The 20,642-nt window shown below is 40.3% G+C and overlaps 2 protein-coding genes across 2 annotated transcripts; one reads left to right on the top strand and one right to left on the bottom strand.

Moving 5' to 3' along the window:
• Positions 1 to 5,057: 5,057 nt before the first annotated feature.
• LOC133985426 (BEN domain-containing protein 4) lies at positions 5,058 to 14,163 on the bottom strand. Its single transcript, XM_062425034.1, has 6 exons — positions 13,568 to 14,163; positions 10,289 to 10,608; positions 9,940 to 10,162; positions 7,924 to 8,015; positions 7,240 to 7,480; positions 5,058 to 5,296 (listed from the first exon to the last, which is right to left on the bottom strand). Exons 1-6 carry the CDS (start codon positions 14,088 to 14,090, stop codon positions 5,058 to 5,060), a joined length of 1,638 nt encoding a protein of 545 aa, XP_062281018.1. The 5' UTR covers positions 14,091 to 14,163.
• A 2,632-nt stretch (positions 14,164 to 16,795) lies between these two features.
• Positions 16,796 to 20,250, top strand: shisa3 (shisa family member 3). The gene is made up of 2 exons (XM_062425035.1): positions 16,796 to 17,456; positions 18,993 to 20,250. The coding sequence occupies exons 1-2, from the start codon at positions 17,186 to 17,188 to the stop codon at positions 19,604 to 19,606; spliced, it is 885 nt and encodes a 294-aa protein (XP_062281019.1). The 5' UTR covers positions 16,796 to 17,185; the 3' UTR covers positions 19,607 to 20,250.
• Positions 20,251 to 20,642: the final 392 nt, after the last annotated feature.

A 20,642-nucleotide genomic window follows, 5' to 3' on the forward strand; every position in this document is an offset into this window, starting at 1 on the left:
AGGGGTTTATTTTATTTATTTAAACTGGAAACTTGAACTCTGATAAGTGTTAAGCCGTAGACGTTTCATGAATGAAAAAAAGCCACCATCAACGAAGGCCCAGACACTATGAGTCACTATGGCAAGCTGGTACATGGTAAATAAAAGGCAGAGCCTGAGAGATATTAATGCATGTGTATGTGGACGGTACATGTTTTATCTTTGGCAGAACAAGGAAAAGTGTCAGTAAGATAAAACAACAACGTTTTATTAAGTGTTGTCTATTAATTAATCATTTACCAGACTATCATTTCCTTAATGGATGATAAAGTGGTGAATTCTGACTGTGAATCAGGCTGCAGCCTACGTTACATATTAAATACATTTGTTCAGCTATAATCTACCAAAACACAGGAGGGGGCAACTGAAGCTGAAAAATATAGTTGAAGATTTAAAAAATATATAGATGCAAATCAATGACGCGGAGGCATGACAGTAAGCTCACAATCTGATCCAGTAATAATGTGTTTGGTGATTTGCACTTGAAAAGGCATCAGAGTTAAAATACAGAAGAAATTTTAGATATCTATTTTTATCTTAGCTCAACAGCACTCAGGGACTTTTTCTCTTCAACACATTAAGACTCTATTTAACCCTATTTAAAATAAACCTAACTTTTCAAACTACATTCTGCAGCTGCACTATGATCCTGCTCTGTCAGAAATATTAACATATATTTCCATATAATCTCCAATACTGTAGGAATTTTTCACACAATAAAAGGTAATCCAGACACTCCAAATTTAAAATAATCTATAAATCTAATTTAAAAATTACCTATAAACCTGATAATGTGCGATGTATGGGAAGCAATTTTCCATTTATGGTGTACATGTATACATTTCTGTGTAATTTCATCTCATGTTTTTATTTATTTAGTATTTTCATTATTTTCAATTTGTTTCACTTGTCATTATGTTATTCTCTGGGTCTATATTGGCCAAGTAATGATTTACCACTGCAATTACAGCTTTTTAATATTTCCTTCTTCACTGTTCCATGTTTTTATATTTCGCGCACATGGAGTGCCTATCTTGTTTGAAAAACTCTGTTACTTTCCACCTGTCACATTTTTCATCTACATTTGATTATATAGAACAACCAGGCGTCTCTTTTCTTATTACTGGAATGATGTTCCATCAGTGTGAACGATCTCAACATGAGTGATCGAGATAATTATTCACTGATCCTACTTGTCTAAAGCTTCATATCAATGTTCTAAATTTAAACTGAGATCACACATTATGTGCAATAAACAGTTCAGTGCAGGAGCTGCTCTATCAAACTGACAGCTGTCTTGTGTTCACAGAGTCACAGTGTTATAACAGAAGACACGCAGAGGTTTTTATTCTGATCTGAGGGTGAATTCACACTGTGTAATATTTGAATGTGAAGCCAGAAATGACTGATGCACATAAAAGCAATAACCTTATTCCTTAAAATATCTTCTGTGTCTCTGTGGAGGAGTCCTGTAAAGTCTGAGAAAAGTGTCGACACTGGCATAATCTTAAATTGGAAAGCCCCCAATGTTTAATAGAAAGCCTGCGTTCCAAAGGAGTTTGAAAGCTGTTGATATTTAGCAGGCAGTCTAAAAGGTACAAATAAGCCATCAAGTTGCATTGTGGGAGTGTGGTGCAGGATCCAATTTATATTTGGGATTGAAAGTCAGAATATGTCAACTGCTGCTTGTCCATTCAGTTTCAAATCTGCCTCTTGCATGTCCCTCAACTGTATGTATATCTGAAAATAGTGAAAATGCCTTTCAGAAGACATCTTCAAGTGTCACATTTTGTCCACTCAACAGTCCAAGATCCAGAGATATTCAGTAAACTATCATGTATGACACAAAAAGCTTAAAATCCTTGCATTTATGAAGTTCCGTTTTTCTTTGGAAAATGATCTAATTAATGCAATTATCAAAATAGTTGCAGACTCATTTTCTGCAGTCTATTATTGCAGCTCTAGTTTACACAATCATTAAGATTTTTATTCATGCAGGAAGAAACAAAACAATTTGATTTGTGATAAACTTACTGAAAGAGGTATTTGTTGCTGGGAGGGGTCGCTCTCCTCTGTGCATGACTGACTTTTCTCATAGTCTCATAGTCTCTTTGTCAGATGCTGTCTCGCTAATGACCAAAATTATGGATCACACCCAGTGGTGGAATCTCACAAAGCACATTTACTCAAAATACTGCAAGTACAATTGTGAGGTGCTCGAGTGCTTCAATTTTGTGTAATGTTATACATCTACTTCACCCCTCTTAAGAGGGAAATCTTGCATCTTTTTACTTCACTACAGTTATTTGAAAGCTGTATCGTCTAATTAACTTTGCAGATAACTTGACTTCCTGATGAATGCATCAGTAAAGAAGCTTTAGTAACATAATGTACGACAGCATACTGTACTCTCACAGGGGCAGATTTGATGCATAATGAGTATTTTTTACTTTTGATGCTTGAATTACATTGTGCTGCTTATATTTCTGCACTTTTACTTAAGAGTTTGAGTGAAGGACTTTCAGCTTGTTCTTTTGTTCTTTCATATAACCCAAAAATACCAAATACTGACTAATGTATGTGATGTCAGTGAATAATGAAGACAGATTTAAAACAGGTTGATTATTAAATCAGAGCATAGTGTAAGTAAAGGCATCATTATCTGCAGTCTATTTTTATATAACATAAAAAGAAAAAGGTAAATAAACTTCATCTTCTTTTATTCTGCTTATTCTTACCTCCTTAAAACAGCTATAACAATGCCATAATATCATTTGGAGAACACATTTAAGATAGATTCAGATTCAGCTTCAGTGCTTACTTTATTATAAATTAAAAAACAACATAAACTATTAGATCTGTAAAAATCAGACTGATGTTTCACAGTGTTGATAACAGCCACTTTGAGGGTAAAGGAGTTAACACAAATAAACGCTCACACTCAGAACAGTACACAACGACAGAATCCAACTGCTTTAAGGTTTCTGTGGCACTTTTCTACTTGGCTTCTTAAGAGAGACGTGGTATTTCAAGAACACCTCACACAATACTGTACTTTATATTACACATTTACACAGCACTGTCGACGTGGCAACTGACCTAAAAAAATCTGGTACATTCAAACGTAGAAAACAGTGTCATGAAGTGATGTTGTTAAGTGCCAAGTGAAATAAATACAAAGTCATCAAATAAAATGAATGAATGGTGTTCTCATCGAAGGACTGCTTCGTCCACAATGAGACTCTTAAAAGTGCACAGAAGAAAGAAAGAAAGTTCTTCATTTCAAGTTGGGCAAACACATCATTTTCTAGAAGTGGATGTTTTCGGTAAATATGTGGGAACAATACATTTCAGTTTCGTAACTTTAGGTTGAGACAAAAATAATAATAACCCGCATTGTGATTACATGACTTCTAACACACAAAGCTTTAACACTTTACACTGTGGAGGTCTTCAGTCAAATTTAAGGCATTATTATATGGCAGCTGCCTTAAATAAAAATACGTAACGTCCATCCACTCCGAGTCAAAAAGTCTTCTCAGATTACTGCAACAATAAGTTTGTAAAATACAGTAAATTCAGCTGGATAGACAGAGATAACAGTTGTATTCTGACAAGACTTTTTGGTTAGGATGAATTAAATCTATGACAAGGCAAAAATGTTATTTTTATATAAGAAAAGGCAGACATTTAGATAAAACAGTCTAGTTGTTTTTTCAGTGTTCTTGTTTTTTCTCCAAATCAGTGTTCTACTATTAGAATACCTTCATAATATGGAGCAAAGCATTATCACATCCATATTTAAATCAATTTTAGGAGACCTCATATAACAGTAGCAGATTTGAAGATTGTTGCAAGGTTAATTATCAAACTGTGAGGGAAGTATCCGAGAGAGAAATAAAAACCTTTGGTTGAAGTTGCACCAGAAAGCAAATCAATAATTACCCAGTTTTAAGAAGTTATGAATATAATATTGAGGATGTCAGTATGTAGAGTTGTTCCGATACTATATCGGAAGTGCCTCCGATACTGCCTAAAATGCTGTCGTGGGTACACGAGTCCCTGCACCAATACAATCTAATATAACATAATTTGTTTATAAGTACTGTAGTTACACACCTGGATAAAATAGCAGTTTTTTAAGCAATTGCACCAGATCGCTACTCGGTATTGGCCAATATGCAAGTTCAGGTATCGGAATTGGTATTGGGAAGGAAAAAATGATATCAGTACATCACTAATTTTATGCATATTCTGCGATATAACACAAGATTTTTGTGCTGTGAGAATTTCAAAACAAGATGGACAGACCAGCATTGATACGTTGTACAGGGAAGCGCAGTTGCTACACATTGGAAAGACTTATTTTTAAAATGCACTTTTGAGACATCAAACTCAACAGAATTGGTTCAAATGAAGAAAAAAACAGGGAAGCAAAGTGCAAAACTACAGGTAACAAAACACGACTCGTTTGCTCTACGAACCTTTCTCAGACGCACTCCTGTAGAGGGCGACAATTAAAGGTGCTTCGTCATAATCGCCAGTAATACAGAATTTAATGCAAAAATATAAATGATACTTTCTATGATGAAGGTGATGGTAGGTGTAATGTCAATGATGGATATACAATAAGTCTCTGTTTTGGAAATGTTGTTTTAACCTGGGCTACATTAACACAAAGAGCTTCCTGATGGCATATAACCTTTCTATAATAACTCAGTTCTAAAAAACAGAACAAACATAAAACATGAAACTATAGAAAAAGTAGCAAATGGAAGACTCAAATTTTGTGTAAAATTGAAAACACCCTATAAGAGTCAGATTTTGACTAAACAAAATAAAGGTATAAAAATGGAAAAAGGCTAAAAAACTATTGGAAAAGAGGATTGTATTCATATTCTGTGATAAACCTCCTCTGGAATGTTTTTCTTCACTGTGTAAAGTGACAGGATAAGGTCAGTGTTTTGGGATATGTTGTGTTACAGCTACATTTCAGGCATCCAGTCTCTCCTTTAACCTCAATCCGACTGGCCGTTCTGACAGCCTTTTAAATACAGTTCGTCCTGTGACAAGTGTCCATCAAATCCGTCCATGTAGAGGCTGCTGGTGCTGCTGCCGCTGCCGCTGCTGCCCAGGAAAGTGCCGACCGCCCGGCCCTGGCGAGCGTGTCCGACGGCATCGCTGAAAACTTTGTTGATCTGCTCCTCTGAAGGCATCCACCAGTCTGGATTTGAGGCACAGTGCATTCGGATGAACTCTGACCAAAAGATTGTAATTTTAAAAACGTATTAGTATTAGTATTAGTGTAAGTAAGCAAACCTTAATTTGTATCAGGGTTCCAGCAGAATTAGTTTTGAGGGTGATAGCAGGCATTATTTTAAAGTGAATACACTGATAAATGATATTTTGTGTCAGTATTCAATATCTTTAAGCTTCCAGCTCTAATCCAATTTTAACCCTAACCCTTTAAGCACTTTAAAACAAACACATTTTTCTGGAATTTGATTTTTTTTTTCTATCCTGTCAAGAAAAAAATAGCATTTTAAAATCTTCATGTTAAACTGAAATTCAAAATTCTGGTTGCAATTTGATCAGATGACACACTAGATGATCAGCAACAGCACAACGGACACATGACTGAATGCAATTTAGTCTGACTGAAAAATGATCAGATCATGAACTATAAAACTAAAATCCTGCATAGATACAAACATGAATGTAAGTTTCCTTTTATTGATGACAAAAGCAAGTTGATCTGAGCAGTGCAAACCAGCTGCCTCGACTTGTTAACCAGCTGAATGATATCTGGAGTAGCAGAAGATCTTAAAAAACAAAGATCAATTAATACGTCTAAAATTTATCTGCAGAGCTGGCATAATTAAAAAACATGCAAGAACTACATAGCACAATTAATTGTTGCAGAGATTGAAATAAAATGGATGACATTATGGGGGTGCCATGTGAGCCATGTTATGTCGTGCCTCACTCACTATGACATTTCAATACAAATGCTGACATTAACCAGCATTATTTTGTCTATATTATCATGTTTTTTTTATAATAAGCGTGGGTGAAACTAGCATAATTGTACATATCATGAAGCAGTGAACTTTAATTTCTCGTTCTGGTGAGAATGCATGTCATATGTGTTAAGTGGTGAGACACAGTAACACCAATAAAATCTCTTAATACTCATTATAATGTAAAACTACCATACACAGCAAGACGCTGTGATATCTAATTAGATCATCTTTCACAGTGTTTCATTAAGCTGTTCTCAAGGCCTTAAAGGACACACTCACAATCTTTCAAGTCTGTCTTAAAACATCAGTCAGACGCCCAAATGAACATCAAAATAGATTTTACTTGCTGGAATCATTCCTACAATTAATTTTTGCACAGAAGAAGAGCTGCACATCTTTTCCCCCTCAATCACTTACATTGTACATTATGAGGAGATCAGTTTAACAGTCAGTATGAACAGGAAGAAAAATTGTTAGGGACTTGTTTCATTGTTCATTTGGGCATCTGACTGGTAATTTAAGACAGGATTGAAAGACTGTGAACCAATCCTTTTAGACCTACCATGAAGTTTTCCCTTGAGTCCTGTTTTTGTACATAAGATCTGACTGAAGGTGTCATGAAAATCAGAATAAAGCTACAGCAAAAACCTTAGGACCGTTGAGAACAGGACTGAGAAACTGATATCTGATATCCACAGACTAGATTGTGTGTAAAATAATAAGACGGTGAAGTGATGATGTATTGGATTAACAGTTTTAGGTTTTTTTTGCTCTGAACTCATCAAAGACTGAACCTTAAATAGGTACTTAGATTTAGTTTTGCACTTACATTAAATTGTAGGACTTGCGAGATGCAGATTTTTTAAAATGAAGCAGCATAAGCCGAGATATCAACCTCTACAAATGCTGATTCCTACACTTCAGCTGCAACTCAATTTCTTTTTTCTCTGTCTCTGCCTGGTAAATGCTCAAACTGCACTAACCCTGATGGCATCATCTTGAGTATTTTCAAGACTTGTCAAAGCTCCTCCACAGCCACCGAAGACATTATACAACTGTCAGTAAAGGTAATACCTTATGTAATACACCTGTGCTTCACCAACTGAATCGAGGACTGAGGCGGTATTCAGAAGCACTGGAGCATATTCTTAATCAACAGACTTTTTCACGGTCGTACCTCTGAGGCAGCTGACTTTGACGGGGTTGAGCGGTCGTCTCTCCAGGCCCGGGTCTCCTGAGTGGACTGAACGCTTCCTTTTTCCCAAACCACAGGAGAACTTCAGCTCGTCTGTGGCGAAGACGTAGCGAATCAGATACCGTAGCAGCCGTCTACCATCTTTCTTAGAGGAGTTGACAGCCTCATCCCACTGCTTATTAGTGATGAAGAGAGGATAGTTCTCCAGGAGCTGCTTACTACCCTGCAGGGAGGAGGAAAACATCACAAGTAACACTTGGAAGGAGTTCAAGTTTGTCCACAGACATAAACATGGTTCAACTGCTCTTTTTCTTTTTCTGCATGACTGTTGTTTCAGTTCAGTTGTTGCACATCATCTAGAGCCAGTTTTGCTCATTTGGCACCACTTTCTGTTTGTGTCACAGGCAGAAATGAAATGCTTGATTATGCTTTAAAAACACCAACCTCAAAGACTGTCTGCTGTTCTTCTTCCTGTAAACATAGAGATTTATTTAACTTCATATTTTCACTCTACTTGTAGAATTAACACGTCAATAATGATGAAAAATCTAATGCAGGTTGGATTGGATTTCGTAGCATTGCACTTTAACATATGCTACTTATAATGCACGCTTAAAATGAAAAATTCCTAATGTGAAGGAGTCTGCAAGTGTTACGTCTCCTCACCTCTGTGAGCTGCTCCTCTGGCATCGGCTGGGCCAGCTGGTTGTGAAACTCAAGAACAGTCTTGAAGTAGTCCAGAACATTTTGACAGGGAACTGCACAGAAACACAAGCTAAAGTCACCAGTAACACAAACACATCACGTCAACATTTCCCTTCAAGCAAAGCACATTTGAAATTAAACAGTAATTTCCACCTCAAAACATAATTTTGATATTAATGTCTAGTAATTGTGAGACCAAATTGAGACACTGCGCTGTATATTTAACATGCAAATTAGGTTAAGGTGACACTGAGGAGCTCTGAATGCTTTGGGGAAAACAGAAAGGTTAACAAAAATAGATGCTATTAGGAAATGTTTTCCCTGTGTAGCCAAAGTCTGATATAGTGTATTGCTCTGTGCCATAGAGCTCTACTCCTGCCCCAAAAACTATTAAAAACATATCATTGAGCCACACAGTTACAGTGGGTGACATGTATTTTAATTATGATGAATATGGACGTTGCAGTTTACGCTGATTTAATCCCCCATGTACTGTCCTGCTGCTGAAAATAGTAACAAGATCACCAAATGTGCAACTGTAAATTGTCCCTAATTAAAACTTTTTACTCCTGCTTGAGTAAAATACACTAAAATAAAAACTACATTCCCCCTCTGCTTTATGAATTTATGAAACTATATATTTGTGACCAGTTTCTAAAGATTCATAAATGGGCTTAGAGCTGAGTGCAGCAGACAGGATTGTGAAATCTGAAAGAATTGAGAAACTAACACATTGTTGGTTCTGGTTTTTTATGGGATTTGTTGACAGTAACAAAAATATAGAATATGTCATCAGCCTTGACCTTTAACACCAGTTTTCTGGTCTAATGATGATAATGTTGACAAGACACATCCAAACATAACACTGGTGTGAAAGCTCAGCATGTGTTTTTGTGTAGGTTTATAAATGAGATGTTGTGCAGTTCATCAGAAATCATCTCAACATTTTAGAAAAATGAATTGCCTAGATAAGACAAGTGACATTTATCGTCATTATAATTGCATCTAACCAGATTTAAATAGGCTGATGAGAATAAATATTGCTGAAAGTATGAGATCATCAAGCTATTTGAAACTGTGACACTTATCAGCTCAAATAGTTATTTTTCCCAGATTCCCAGACGGGTGACAAATGAAAGGCAGAACCTGAATAAATGAGCCGAGAAACATAATGAGCGGAGAATACAGGGCACGAGGGGTCAATGAATGGTTTAATGAGAATGATGTGAATCATATTCCAATGGCATGTAAAACAGCACTCTCCAACACCATCATCAAAACACCAAATGAGGAAATATCTTTTGGAGAGCCTCTTTTCCCAAGAAAAACAACACTAACGTAAAGTAATTTGCCAAAAACTACCTATTGATTGGTTTGAGCGACAGTCGCCATGGTAATCATGTTTGAAAGTGACGCATTTCACATGACGGCAAAAAACGTATTTAGCTGCAGGAGATCACTGTTTACTTCCAGTTTCCAACCATGGGTGTCATGTTTTCAATTGTTGGGACATTGTTTTTAATAACCATACAGTGGTGTTTATTGTTGCCATGATGACAAAGGTTGCATAACTTTAATTAAGCACATACCACGTTTCTAATGATCATTTTAAGCCACACCATGATCTTTCCCTAAACCTAAACAAGTGGTTTTTGTGCCTATACCTAAACAGACCTTAACCACAGTGTGACATCATAAAACTAAAATAATTCTTTAACAGTGATTTATGACGGTTTTGCAAAGTGGCATAATACACTCCTCTAGGTCTGAAAACACTCAAATTGGCCGTTCTGGATTGCATGTACAAACACCCCATGTGGTCTTTTAATTAGGAGGACTTTTGGTGGGGTAATGTTTATCCCTCAAGTGGAGGTCAGAGACATTTTATGTTGGTTTTCCTTTAATATGTTACCCCTCTCTATTAATGCTTAGTATAAACTGCCAAAGCCTGTGAGATGCTGACTTTGATAAATGCACCTGGGATATTCTCTAGCTTGTTGCGGAGCTCCTCGTTCTCCTGCTGCAGAGACAGCACCTCCTGCTCCAGCTCCAGGCAGCGTGGACAGCAGTTTTCTTCCTCTTCCTCCTCCTCAGGCAGTGTGGACGATGGGTGGCCGTACGACTCTGATGGAGTCGGGGAGCCCCAGCCTCCCAGGTTAGGTCTCGGAGGAGACATTCCTGAACCGGGCTCCGCTGATAGACACTGCTCATCCTCCAGGCCCAGAGTCAGATGTGGCTGCTGCTGCTGCTGCTGCTGCTGCTGCTGCTGCTGCTGCTGCTGCTGCTGCTGCTGCTGCTGCTGCTGCTGCTGCTGCTGCTGCTGCTGCTGCTGCTGCTGCTGCTGCTGCTGCTGCTGAGGCCCTGAGAGGAGATAGCTCTGAAGGGAGTCTGTGAAGATGCGGAGAACGGCAGAGGTCTGTTGTTGGTTCAAATGGCTTTGTTGGGCCTCCTCTTCTGGTTCTGTGGTGGAAGAACTCTCTTCAGGTTTGGACTTCCCCAGCGAGGAGCAGTGAAGCCCCTGAATGTCCCCCTCCAGCTTGATGTTGGTGGTGAGGGAGGAGGAGGGCTCCAGAAGCCGACCGTTGTTGAGGAGGCTGAGGACTCGGCTGCACTGCTGGGCAAAGGCATCCAAGATGAGGCGGTTCTCTACAGCAGAGTGAAAAAAGCAAGAAGTCAGAGATGGTGGCGATTAAGTTCTGAAGAGGTATTTCAGCGACAGGTCAGTCATCACTGTAGAATCACAGGAACCTGTCGAGCTTATAGAGTTGTTCTGTTTTTGAGCCTCAAAACTTTAAAGTTCATTCTTGAAACTGAAAACAGCAGCTGACAAAACAATATCAGCCCAAAGTCCATTTAGTGGCAGTTTTTGAGCTTTTACGGCTGTATCACATGACCTTCATCAGCAGACTGAGTTTTCTTAGATGCAGATGTTCAAACTGTAAAGTCAATGTGGATGAGAAGTTATGAGGTGGTCATCAAAAGTTTAAACATCCACACTTTCATGACCACTGAGCAAACTCAATCTGCTGATGAGGGTCATGTGATGTGGTTAAAAGCTCCAGGACAGTGTCTAAATGGACAGTGAGGTGAGATCATTTTTGTCAACTGATAATATTTTCTTTGTTGGCTATCGTAAGGCTTCATTCGTTAACACATACAGTACATTGTTAATACTGATGCATTGATATATAAACTTCATTTTACTATTGAAGCTGGTTGAAATTTAGCATTTTTATCACTCATTGGTCATGGGGTTGTGAGATGATAAATGTAGGAAAGAGGAAAAAAATACTGCTTTGCTATACAAAATATGTATTTTTATTGGGGGTTTTCTCTAATCTTTGCTTTTTCATGAAATACTGGTCTCTCTGTAGACAACAAAATAATAACAAAAGTTATTTAAATGAAAGATTAAGGGGAAATGTCTCTTTGGTGAAACTGATAACTCATAGACCTCTAAAATGTGACAACAAGCCACAAATGAACACTGATATTTTTGTTTGTTTGTTTTGTTTTGTTTTGTAAGGGGTCATATAACAAAAAAAGAAATGCAGTGAAGCGGAAGTATAAAGTTGTATAAAATGGAAATACTCAAATAAGTATTCAAGTACCGCAAAAAATGTACATAAGAAAAGCAATAGATTGACTTTTTTTTACATCACTGCTGAAATAGAAAATCACCAAATTGATGCATGAAAACAATATGATTGATATTTTCTTTCTTTCTGCCTCATGTTTCCTTGTGGCAAAGCCTCCCATTACAACATACAATACAGGCTCCTGTGTTCATAGAAATGTCGGCTTGATTATGCTGATTTATTCAGATGTCAATAAACTTATAAGTCACAGTATCTGCAGTGACCAAACCCAGCCGAGCAAAGAAAATCAGCACAAAGCTTTTGTCCAGAACAAGCCTCAGTGTCGTTTCCCTGGCAGTCTAGGCACGTCTCTATGAATGAGATGATCTCACACATACCTCCATGTAATGATTATGAGTGCACTGGCCTCACACACTCACACACTCACACACACACACACACACACACACACACACACACACACACACACACACACACACACACACACACACACACACACACACACACACAAACTGAGTTCTAGGCGGCCACTGCTGCCTTGCTACTCGCTCAGACGTGTCTATCAGCCTGGCGCAGATGTGTCGCATTTATTAATATGCGTGCTGTCTCTGTTTACCCGTCGAGATGTATCTGATATCATTCGCCATCACCCTGTCTCCCCTCTTCCTCCTCCCCCTCCTCTCCTCTCTCACAGGTTCCGTGGCACTGTAAGCTGAGAACCTCATAAAATTTCATTAAAAACAATATACGCTCAGCAGAAGCAAATTTATGAGCTCCATTTGTTTTAATCACAACACTTTGGGAAGGCTTTTCAGTGCAATTTGTGTTATTGTGTGCTGAACTGATTGCTGAGTCCAGGGGTCTCCAGCGCTCCTCTTCATGAGGAGGACATCAAGTTGTTGTATTTTTTTTCTCATTCATGAGAGGAACATTAAGTTGCTGCCATTGTGCAGATAAAAGCACTTTGATTTGTTATCATCAGTAAGAATGCATGGCACATTTAACTTGGACATGATGATACATCTTGTGAAATATGAAAAGATTCATTGCATTCATGTGATTATTTCATAAGTGATATGAGGACCATATGTATGCCAGAATAGAGGCAAACAATGGCTCATCATCACTGAAAATGGGTTTTAAAGAATCAGTGGATGGTTAAATTGATTGAAATGTCATGCTTGTTTTTACACTCTACTTGTAGGCTAAATACTTAATGCACAATTTTGCTAATTCCCATGTTGGTAAGGGCAATACAGTGCAACCTGAGCTCACGCTGAACAAAAAATAACCAGCTGCAAATTGAGCCTGAGCAGCCAGCAGTGATAAAGAGATTAATATCTGATTAGAGGATGAGACGTCTAATGTTTAATTTCGTAACTGCCAGAATTAGGTTCATTGCTTTCATCTTAATGTTGGTTCCCCTGGACCCGCCCTCCACACGGGAACACATTTCTTCCTGAGCACAGCCCTCTAATGAACAGCAGCTGAGAGGAAAAAAATGAGCAGGAACAATGTGTTTCAACAGGAGATTGTGAGACCGTTGCGCGCACACACGCACACGCGCACACACACGCATGGTCAGACAATTACCCAATGTAATTTTTAGCACATGCACACTGGAGATTCAATCATGACTGCTCTCATTACAGCAGCAAATCAATCACTGCTGACAGGAGGGGGAAAAGGGGGAGAAATGGGAACAAAAACATGATGTTCAGGAGGAGCAAACAAAAGAGATGCTGGATTTTAATACCATACATGTATTGTTTTGTCTTCTATTCAAGTTTATTGAGTGTGTACAGTGTTGATGCTCATATGTCTGGGCTGCAAAACCCAAATATACACACACAAGTATGTGCACAATGTGGTATGTAGGACATGTGGTTGGGAAAAGTCTAAATAATTGAGGAAAAACATACCACGACAGATTAGGCAGACCTCTAGCGATGTGTAGGGGTCACTCACATTACAGACACTTCACTCTGAACAAGTTTGAAACCCACCTGAGCTGATGCCATAGGTGCAATCTGGAGCTTCTTGGTTCAGACCGGTTTGTCCAGGGGAGAATCTGGGCTCCACTGTTCCGCTGCTGGCGCGCCGCTGCTGGGTACCAATAGATGCTGCCACCACCACGCTGCCCGCTGCTGCTGAGGTGGATGTCGGGACCCTGCTGCTGGGCCTGTTCTCACATGGGAAACGATGCTGCTGCTGTTGCTGCTGCTGCTGCTGCTGAGAAGTCGGGTGGTGATGCTGCTGGCTGCTACTGATGGTTTGCTGGAGCTGCAGACGCTGATGGTGATGGTGCGGCTGGAAAGGATGAGGCTGCCCGGGGTGAAAAGTGAAGTGATGTCCGCCACCCTCACCGCCGAACACAGGCACCTCGACCACAGCGGACCTGTCAAAGCGAGACTTGCCCGCCGAGCGCTTGCTCTGGAAGGTTTTCAGGGTGCTGTACGGACCGCGTTGTTGTCGGCACATCTTCTGGGCGCAGGGCCCTTCATCTGCGGGCTGCATCTCTCCCTCCATCCCTGCCAGGTGTCACAGCGCGGCGGATGGCCCCCGGGTAGGTGTATTGTGGCGTGCTGGTGTGACAGGCAGCTGATGACTGGGAGATAGGATTTGTCTGGCTCCGTTTTCCTCATACACACTGTGGAAGGGTGGGCTAATTTACTGACAATTTACTGACAAGCCACCGCTCCAATCCCCAGACCGGAGCACCGACACTGAGACTCTTCCAGAGGGAAATACAGGCGGGACTTGTGCGCTGCTGCTGCCTGCCTCCTTTGTAGCCCACATCCACACAGAGAACAACGGGGCGTTATAACAGATTTTACAGCCTGAAAATGAAACATGTGCAGAACGAAATCGTACAAATGAAAAGACAGAGGCCATTTTGGTACAGAGCTCAAAGCATCAATAGCGCCAAATGCGCGCAAATGGGAGAGAAGTCTTTCTCCTACACCCAATAAAAGCTTTAACAGGAAACAGTCCAAAAAAAATTATATTAGGGAAAAAAAAGTGCATAATAATGAATCAATCGAATTGTCATAAAATAAAATAAATAAACATTAGATCCAGACTCTGCAGCTTTCCTTGGCTGATCTCAAGACTAAATCACATGTATGCTTCATCAAATTAATTGAAAAATGATTGTGTCTAATTATATTCGGGATTTATGGCAAGTCTTAAATCATCAGTAAAGCCTTGAAGCAGCTGTCCAGCAGCCTGTAGGCCTAAAAGTTTGCATGACCACATGGGGGCGCCACATCAATAGGTTAGACCTACAAACACAAGATGATTAATGAATGAAGGAATGGAAAGACCTCCTGCTGATTTACATGGATGCTTTTTTCCCTCCTTACAAGAGGCCAGACAGGGTCGTAGTTTTTGTTTCTATGTTATATCAAAGCACATATGAGTGTTCAGTCAATATTAGATACCAAAATAAATATGGCATAACTAAATGTTAATTCAATAGTGATTGGCTATCATCAACCACCAAAAAAAATCAAAAAATCTCAGAAAATAATGGAGCGATTGAATGCAGTGTCAGCAAATGAGCTGTTAAATTATTATGCAAATCAAGACATCTTAATGCAATGTGTTCATGTGAAGCTGATATGAGGCTTCAGCCATCCACATTAGTCTAATCAGGTGGATCGTTCAATGTTACAGTCTAGTCTAGTGCCAAACTCCCTCTTTTTGTTAATATTCCTCCACTGCAGCTCGACAGGGAAACACAAAGAGGGAATTTGATGCTAAAGAGACTGTAAATGTGGCAGATATCACCTTGATATGACTAACTCAGGCTGCTGCAGCTGAATATAAATTGCAGACAAACACTTAAATGCATTTTACTCAAAATAACTGTGTGGACCCACTGTGGATTTTGTCCTCCATCACTAACATTGAATGAGCATTTGATGAGGATCTTTTAATAGTCAGTATTAGCAGGAGGAATAATTACAGCAAAGAAAACCTCTGTGTTAAATTGGGCTCATGGCTGTTGTGAAGCTATCTTTAATGTCCTCTTCAAACTTGAATTATAGAAATCTCACATAGACTACATTAAAGAAATCTTATAGCATTTATGCCTTTTGTTTAATAGTAGCTACTTTGGTGACAAGAATTGCATTGCAAGTAAATCACTGTTTGGTTTTATTTGTTTGGAGAATATTCTCAGCGTAAAATGAATGAATGAATGGGAGTTCAGAGGCTTTCGTTTGTGGTCTGACTCAGAGAAACTCATGCAATCATTTGTCATGAGCAGATTGGATTATTGCAACTCTGTTTATGAGTCTTCCAAACAAAACACTCCATTACAACTCATCCAGAACTCAGCTTCACAAGTTCTGAGCAGGACAGAAAAGATCAGACCACATAACTCCAAGTCCTCCAAAACAATAGCAATGAGCATTTTCTTAAATTAACACACAGTATTTGCTCAGTATGTATGTTTGTATGTACCGTGTTTGCATGCATGGAAGTTTCTGTTACTTTGCACAATCTTTGCTGCTTTGTTTTTATGTAAAACATTTTGAGCTGACTTTGTTTGACATGCTGTGATACAAGTTTAAATTTGAATTGAGTTGGTTTAGGAGGCAAATTTTTATCATTCATTTTCATCTGTTGTTGTATTAACACCACAACAATAGCACAAAGATGCCCTAAAGTGTGTGTTAGTGGAACAGTAACACAATAGAGACATGAATTCATCAGATTAACTCAGTAAAGCGAGTTTCACAGAAATAGGATGTTTGTGAAGTTTCCTAACATGAGATAACATTACCTCCTGGGAATTCAACTTTTTATAAGAGGGAAATTCTGTTGTGAGATGAGTTACTTGAGATGTGAGTATTGCACGTTGTTGTTTCTTGTTTTTCTTCTGAATTTGCCCCCCAAGAGACGGTGCTTCATGTTTTTACATGAGAGACATTTGCTTTGAGAAGTCTCAAAATAAGAAATATTTCAGCAGAGGGACAAACTGAAGCTGATTTTTATTCACGAGTCGATGAATGTTGCACTGTGGGTATTCCGCCATGCAGAATTAAGGTAATTTATTCGCGTTATTTGGGCACCTTCGCGGCTTTGGGAGTCATTTGCATCACTGTAGCTCCGCGTCCAACGTGAATGCGCACGTCTGGTCAATGGGGGTTACGTGCGCGCGTACAAAGCTCCAGTCACAAAAGCAACACATCTCCAGTGAGGTGGGCACACAACTTCTGCACGGACATCAACACACGGTCATAAGAGCGACTCGATGAAGAGGCAGAAGAGAGAGAAATCTGGAGCAGATTGTGTGACTGCGGGCTGCTGAACACTCTCACATGTTTGGATCAGAAGAAAACTCGCTAAACAGTTTGAAAAGTGACGTAAAGACGTAATTTATTTCGGTAAATCCGGACAAGATTCAATTAAGGATTTTTTTCACTTTGGGTTTTGGTTGTTTTTGGCTCAGAGCAGTTTGGATTTTTGGAAAGATGACATAACTTTACATCTTCAACAGCTTCCCTGTAGTAAATCAATCTCAATGAAGAGTCTCTAACTCGGACTGACACTCGGTGGCCCGGAGCTGCACCACACAGGACGCAGGGAACCGTGAACCGCAGCGGCTTGCCGGGATGGTGCGCCTGCTGAACTGCCTGCTGCTGGGATATCTGACCTGGAATCTGCGGATATCGGACGCACAGGGGGAGTACTGCCACGGCTGGCTGGACTCTAATGGGAATTATCATGAGGGCTTCCAGTGTCCGGAGGACTTTGACACCACAGATGCGACCGTGTGCTGCGGATCATGTTCGCTGCGCTACTGCTGCGCGGCCGTTGACGCACGGCTGGATCAGGGCAGCTGCACCAACGACCGGGAGATGGACAACACCGAGTTTGCAGCGCGTAAGTTTCACTTCAAAAAGTTTCCTCAAGTCATTTCCTAAGTGCAGTTTAAGCAAAACTTCACATGAAAGGCCAGTTAAGCTCAAAGTTGAATTAGGTTGTGAAAAACACTAAAACACCTAAATGATACCAGTTTTATGTAATTAAAATAAGGTACAGTAAAATACACACATTTAGTGGGATTTGTGTCATATATACTGTATGTAGCTTGGCTTCTTTAGGGAACTTAAGCGGGGAGGTCAGAGGTCAGTTGAACAACATCTAGGCTATAAAGATAAAATCCAGCAGGTTGTGTTTCGGTGGTTTTGCTCAAAAACACTTCAGCAGTTCAAGGAGAAAGTCTGCAACCTCTAAACCCCCTGCGGTCTATAAACTGACGAGTGAAACTGAAGATTTTGGACAAATTGTACAAACAGGGAACTATTTTTTTGTGGGACAACCAAGATTTACATTTGTGTTACAACACAACATGATAATGGAAGAATATTAATGTTATTATGTTATTCATCTATTTTGTGTTTTTTTTTTAAAAAGTCGCAGGAATGTGAAGATATAAAGCAGTGAGTTTTTCTCTTTTGGTTGACACAAATTTAATATATTTTGAATTACTGCTGTTTAAAAAAATAGATTTCTTTCCAACATCCAAAGCATCCAGTTTCCAGCACCTGCTTTTCTCCCAACTCCTGCAGCTTCATTTGACCTGAGTTCACTGCAGATTGTTATCAACTTTTTAAAAAAGTTGAAGATTTCTTGGATGAAGCAGCCACGTAAAAAATGTTGTGTGAAATAAATTCAGAACTTATCAGTAAAAAAGAGATGGTTCACATTTTCCAGATAGTGTCCTCACACAACTAGACACACTGTGCTGCCAAATATAAAGCTCATTCATTTTGACCTGCTCACTCATTTCCAAACTGAAGTAATCACAACATCATCAGAGAGCAGGCCATTTCTTTAGCTTCTTAAAAGGCGTCCAAGTGTTACCTTAACCCACTGTCGGTTGTGAAATATTAACAATAGGCCACTTTAACCCAGAGGTTTTATCAGTTTTCTTTCAATTTCCCGAACGGATAGCTAGAGGCCTTTAACTGAACTGACTGTGTGCTCACAATTTCCTATTTTATTTTCTCTCAAAATAAACATTGATGATTTCCTCCCAGAGTGCAAAGGCTCCATGAATCGTAATCTGAGCTGTTTGTGTTTTCCAGCAAGAATGTGTCTCTGTTAATAACGCCATGAGGGATTTAAAAGAAACTATACATGATCCAATAATGTTTACTATCACAGTTTTAGCCTCCATAGATAGAAGTGTAGCTCCAAGTTTTAATTACCGAAGATAGAAGATAGTTTGGATTTGTGCTGATTTGTGATTCATTTAATTTAATAACTTTCTCTCTAAAGAGCAATACAAACAGAGCACTCATTAGGTTGGCTCTTCCTGCACATGTAGACATTTTAATTAAGTTTAGCTTGCTGTCTCATGAAGATGCTTCCTCACTATTGATCCTGACCTGCCTGTGTCTCCTCTGCCCACAGAGCCCGTCTACGTGCCCTTCCTGATGGTGGGGAGCATCTTCATCGCCTTCGTGGTGGTTGGCTCCCTGGTGGCCGTCTACTGCTGCACCTGCCTGCGGCCCAAGCAGCCGACCCAGCAGCCCATTCGCTTCTCCCTGCGCAGCTGCCAGGGCGAGACCATCCCCATGATCCTCACCAGCGCGCCCCCGAGCCTCCGTGCCCCGTCGCGGCAGTCCAGCACAGCCACCACCAGCTCAAGTTCTGCTGGAGGCGGCAGCTCTATGCGGAGGTTTTCTCTGGGAGGTCAGGGGCAGCAGCAGCAGCACGGTTGCCTGGTGTCTGCCACCATCTCCTCGTCAGCCTCCACCCCCACCCAGACCCCTCAGACTCTGCCTCCACCTCCACCTCCCCCATACACATCCCCGCCAGCACCCATGTCAGGAGGCATGCAGCATCCTCTGCCCTCCAGCCACACCCACACCCACACCCACACCCAGCTGCAGCTCCACCAGCCCTCAATGGCCCCTCACCCCTCGCAGGGTGCCGGGTTCCTCATCCCGCAGCAGTACTTCTTCCCCCTGCAACCCGACGCCTTCACAGCGGCCAAGGGCTTCGCTGACTTCGGACAGAGCTGACAGGGCCCCCAGTGGGGGAAATACAGGGATTACAAGATTTAGAGATGGCGGGATGTCTGTATGGACACTGCAACACAGCTGTTGGTGTTTGGGTGGAAGGTCTGGTCCGGCTGAACGGACACAGAGCGAACAACAGGAGGAAGGGGGATAAAGCACAACAAAGCTGTTGTGGTTCAGTGATGTGGCCTGAGGCGTTTCCCCCACTGCAACACAGCAGTTCAACAAACTTGTCAGGGGCAGTAACAGTTTTGAATCTTATGCACTTTTCATCATATTGTAAACAGAATTATCTGGACTATATTTTATTTTTTTATACATGCTGTTTTATTAAGGCGGCAATTGACAGTAGAGACTAAAATCTTGCCAATTTATCACAGACTTTCCTTAAAAACAAAAATAGGCAGATAGGTCTGTTACTGTGCATTACTGTGTATTATGATATTATTAGAGATAAATGTTGGAATCCAGGGAATGATGTTTTTTGACAATCGCAAGGCCCTCTAACAGGGAGGAGGACCTGGTTTACAAAGGACATTGTATTTTGGAGGATATGTGGACTTTGAGATGTTGTACAGGCATTTTACCCAGAGCAGGGTTGTCATAATGATTCCCTAAGCAACAGCAAATAAAACTTTGTTCCACAGTACACACTGCGTGTAAAGCAAAATCTGGTGCATCATTTTTGTCACTTACACACAAAAAAAGTGTTTGTCCTGACAGGAGCTTTATCATCATCATCATCATCATCATCATCATCATCATCATAATCATCACTCAGACAAAAGCGAAACCGGAGCGGCACAGCAGCTCCCTACCTGTCGCTCATTCTTGCGCCAGACTTCCCAGCAGGAATGCAGCACTGAGATCAGTCATTGTCAGTGTTCAATGAGCATGGCATGGTCACAGTGTTAAAAACAATCCGCCACAGAAATAGAGGTTTAGGTTGCACCAACAGGTATGGCAAAATCTTGACAAAGACTGTTCTGTTTCCCCGGTTATCTGACTGTGCAATAGACCTGGCAACCAGCGTCTCCTG

This window comes from Scomber scombrus, chromosome 9, assembly GCF_963691925.1.
Source record: "Scomber scombrus chromosome 9, fScoSco1.1, whole genome shotgun sequence".
NCBI lineage: Eukaryota > Metazoa > Chordata > Actinopteri > Scombriformes > Scombridae > Scomber > Scomber scombrus.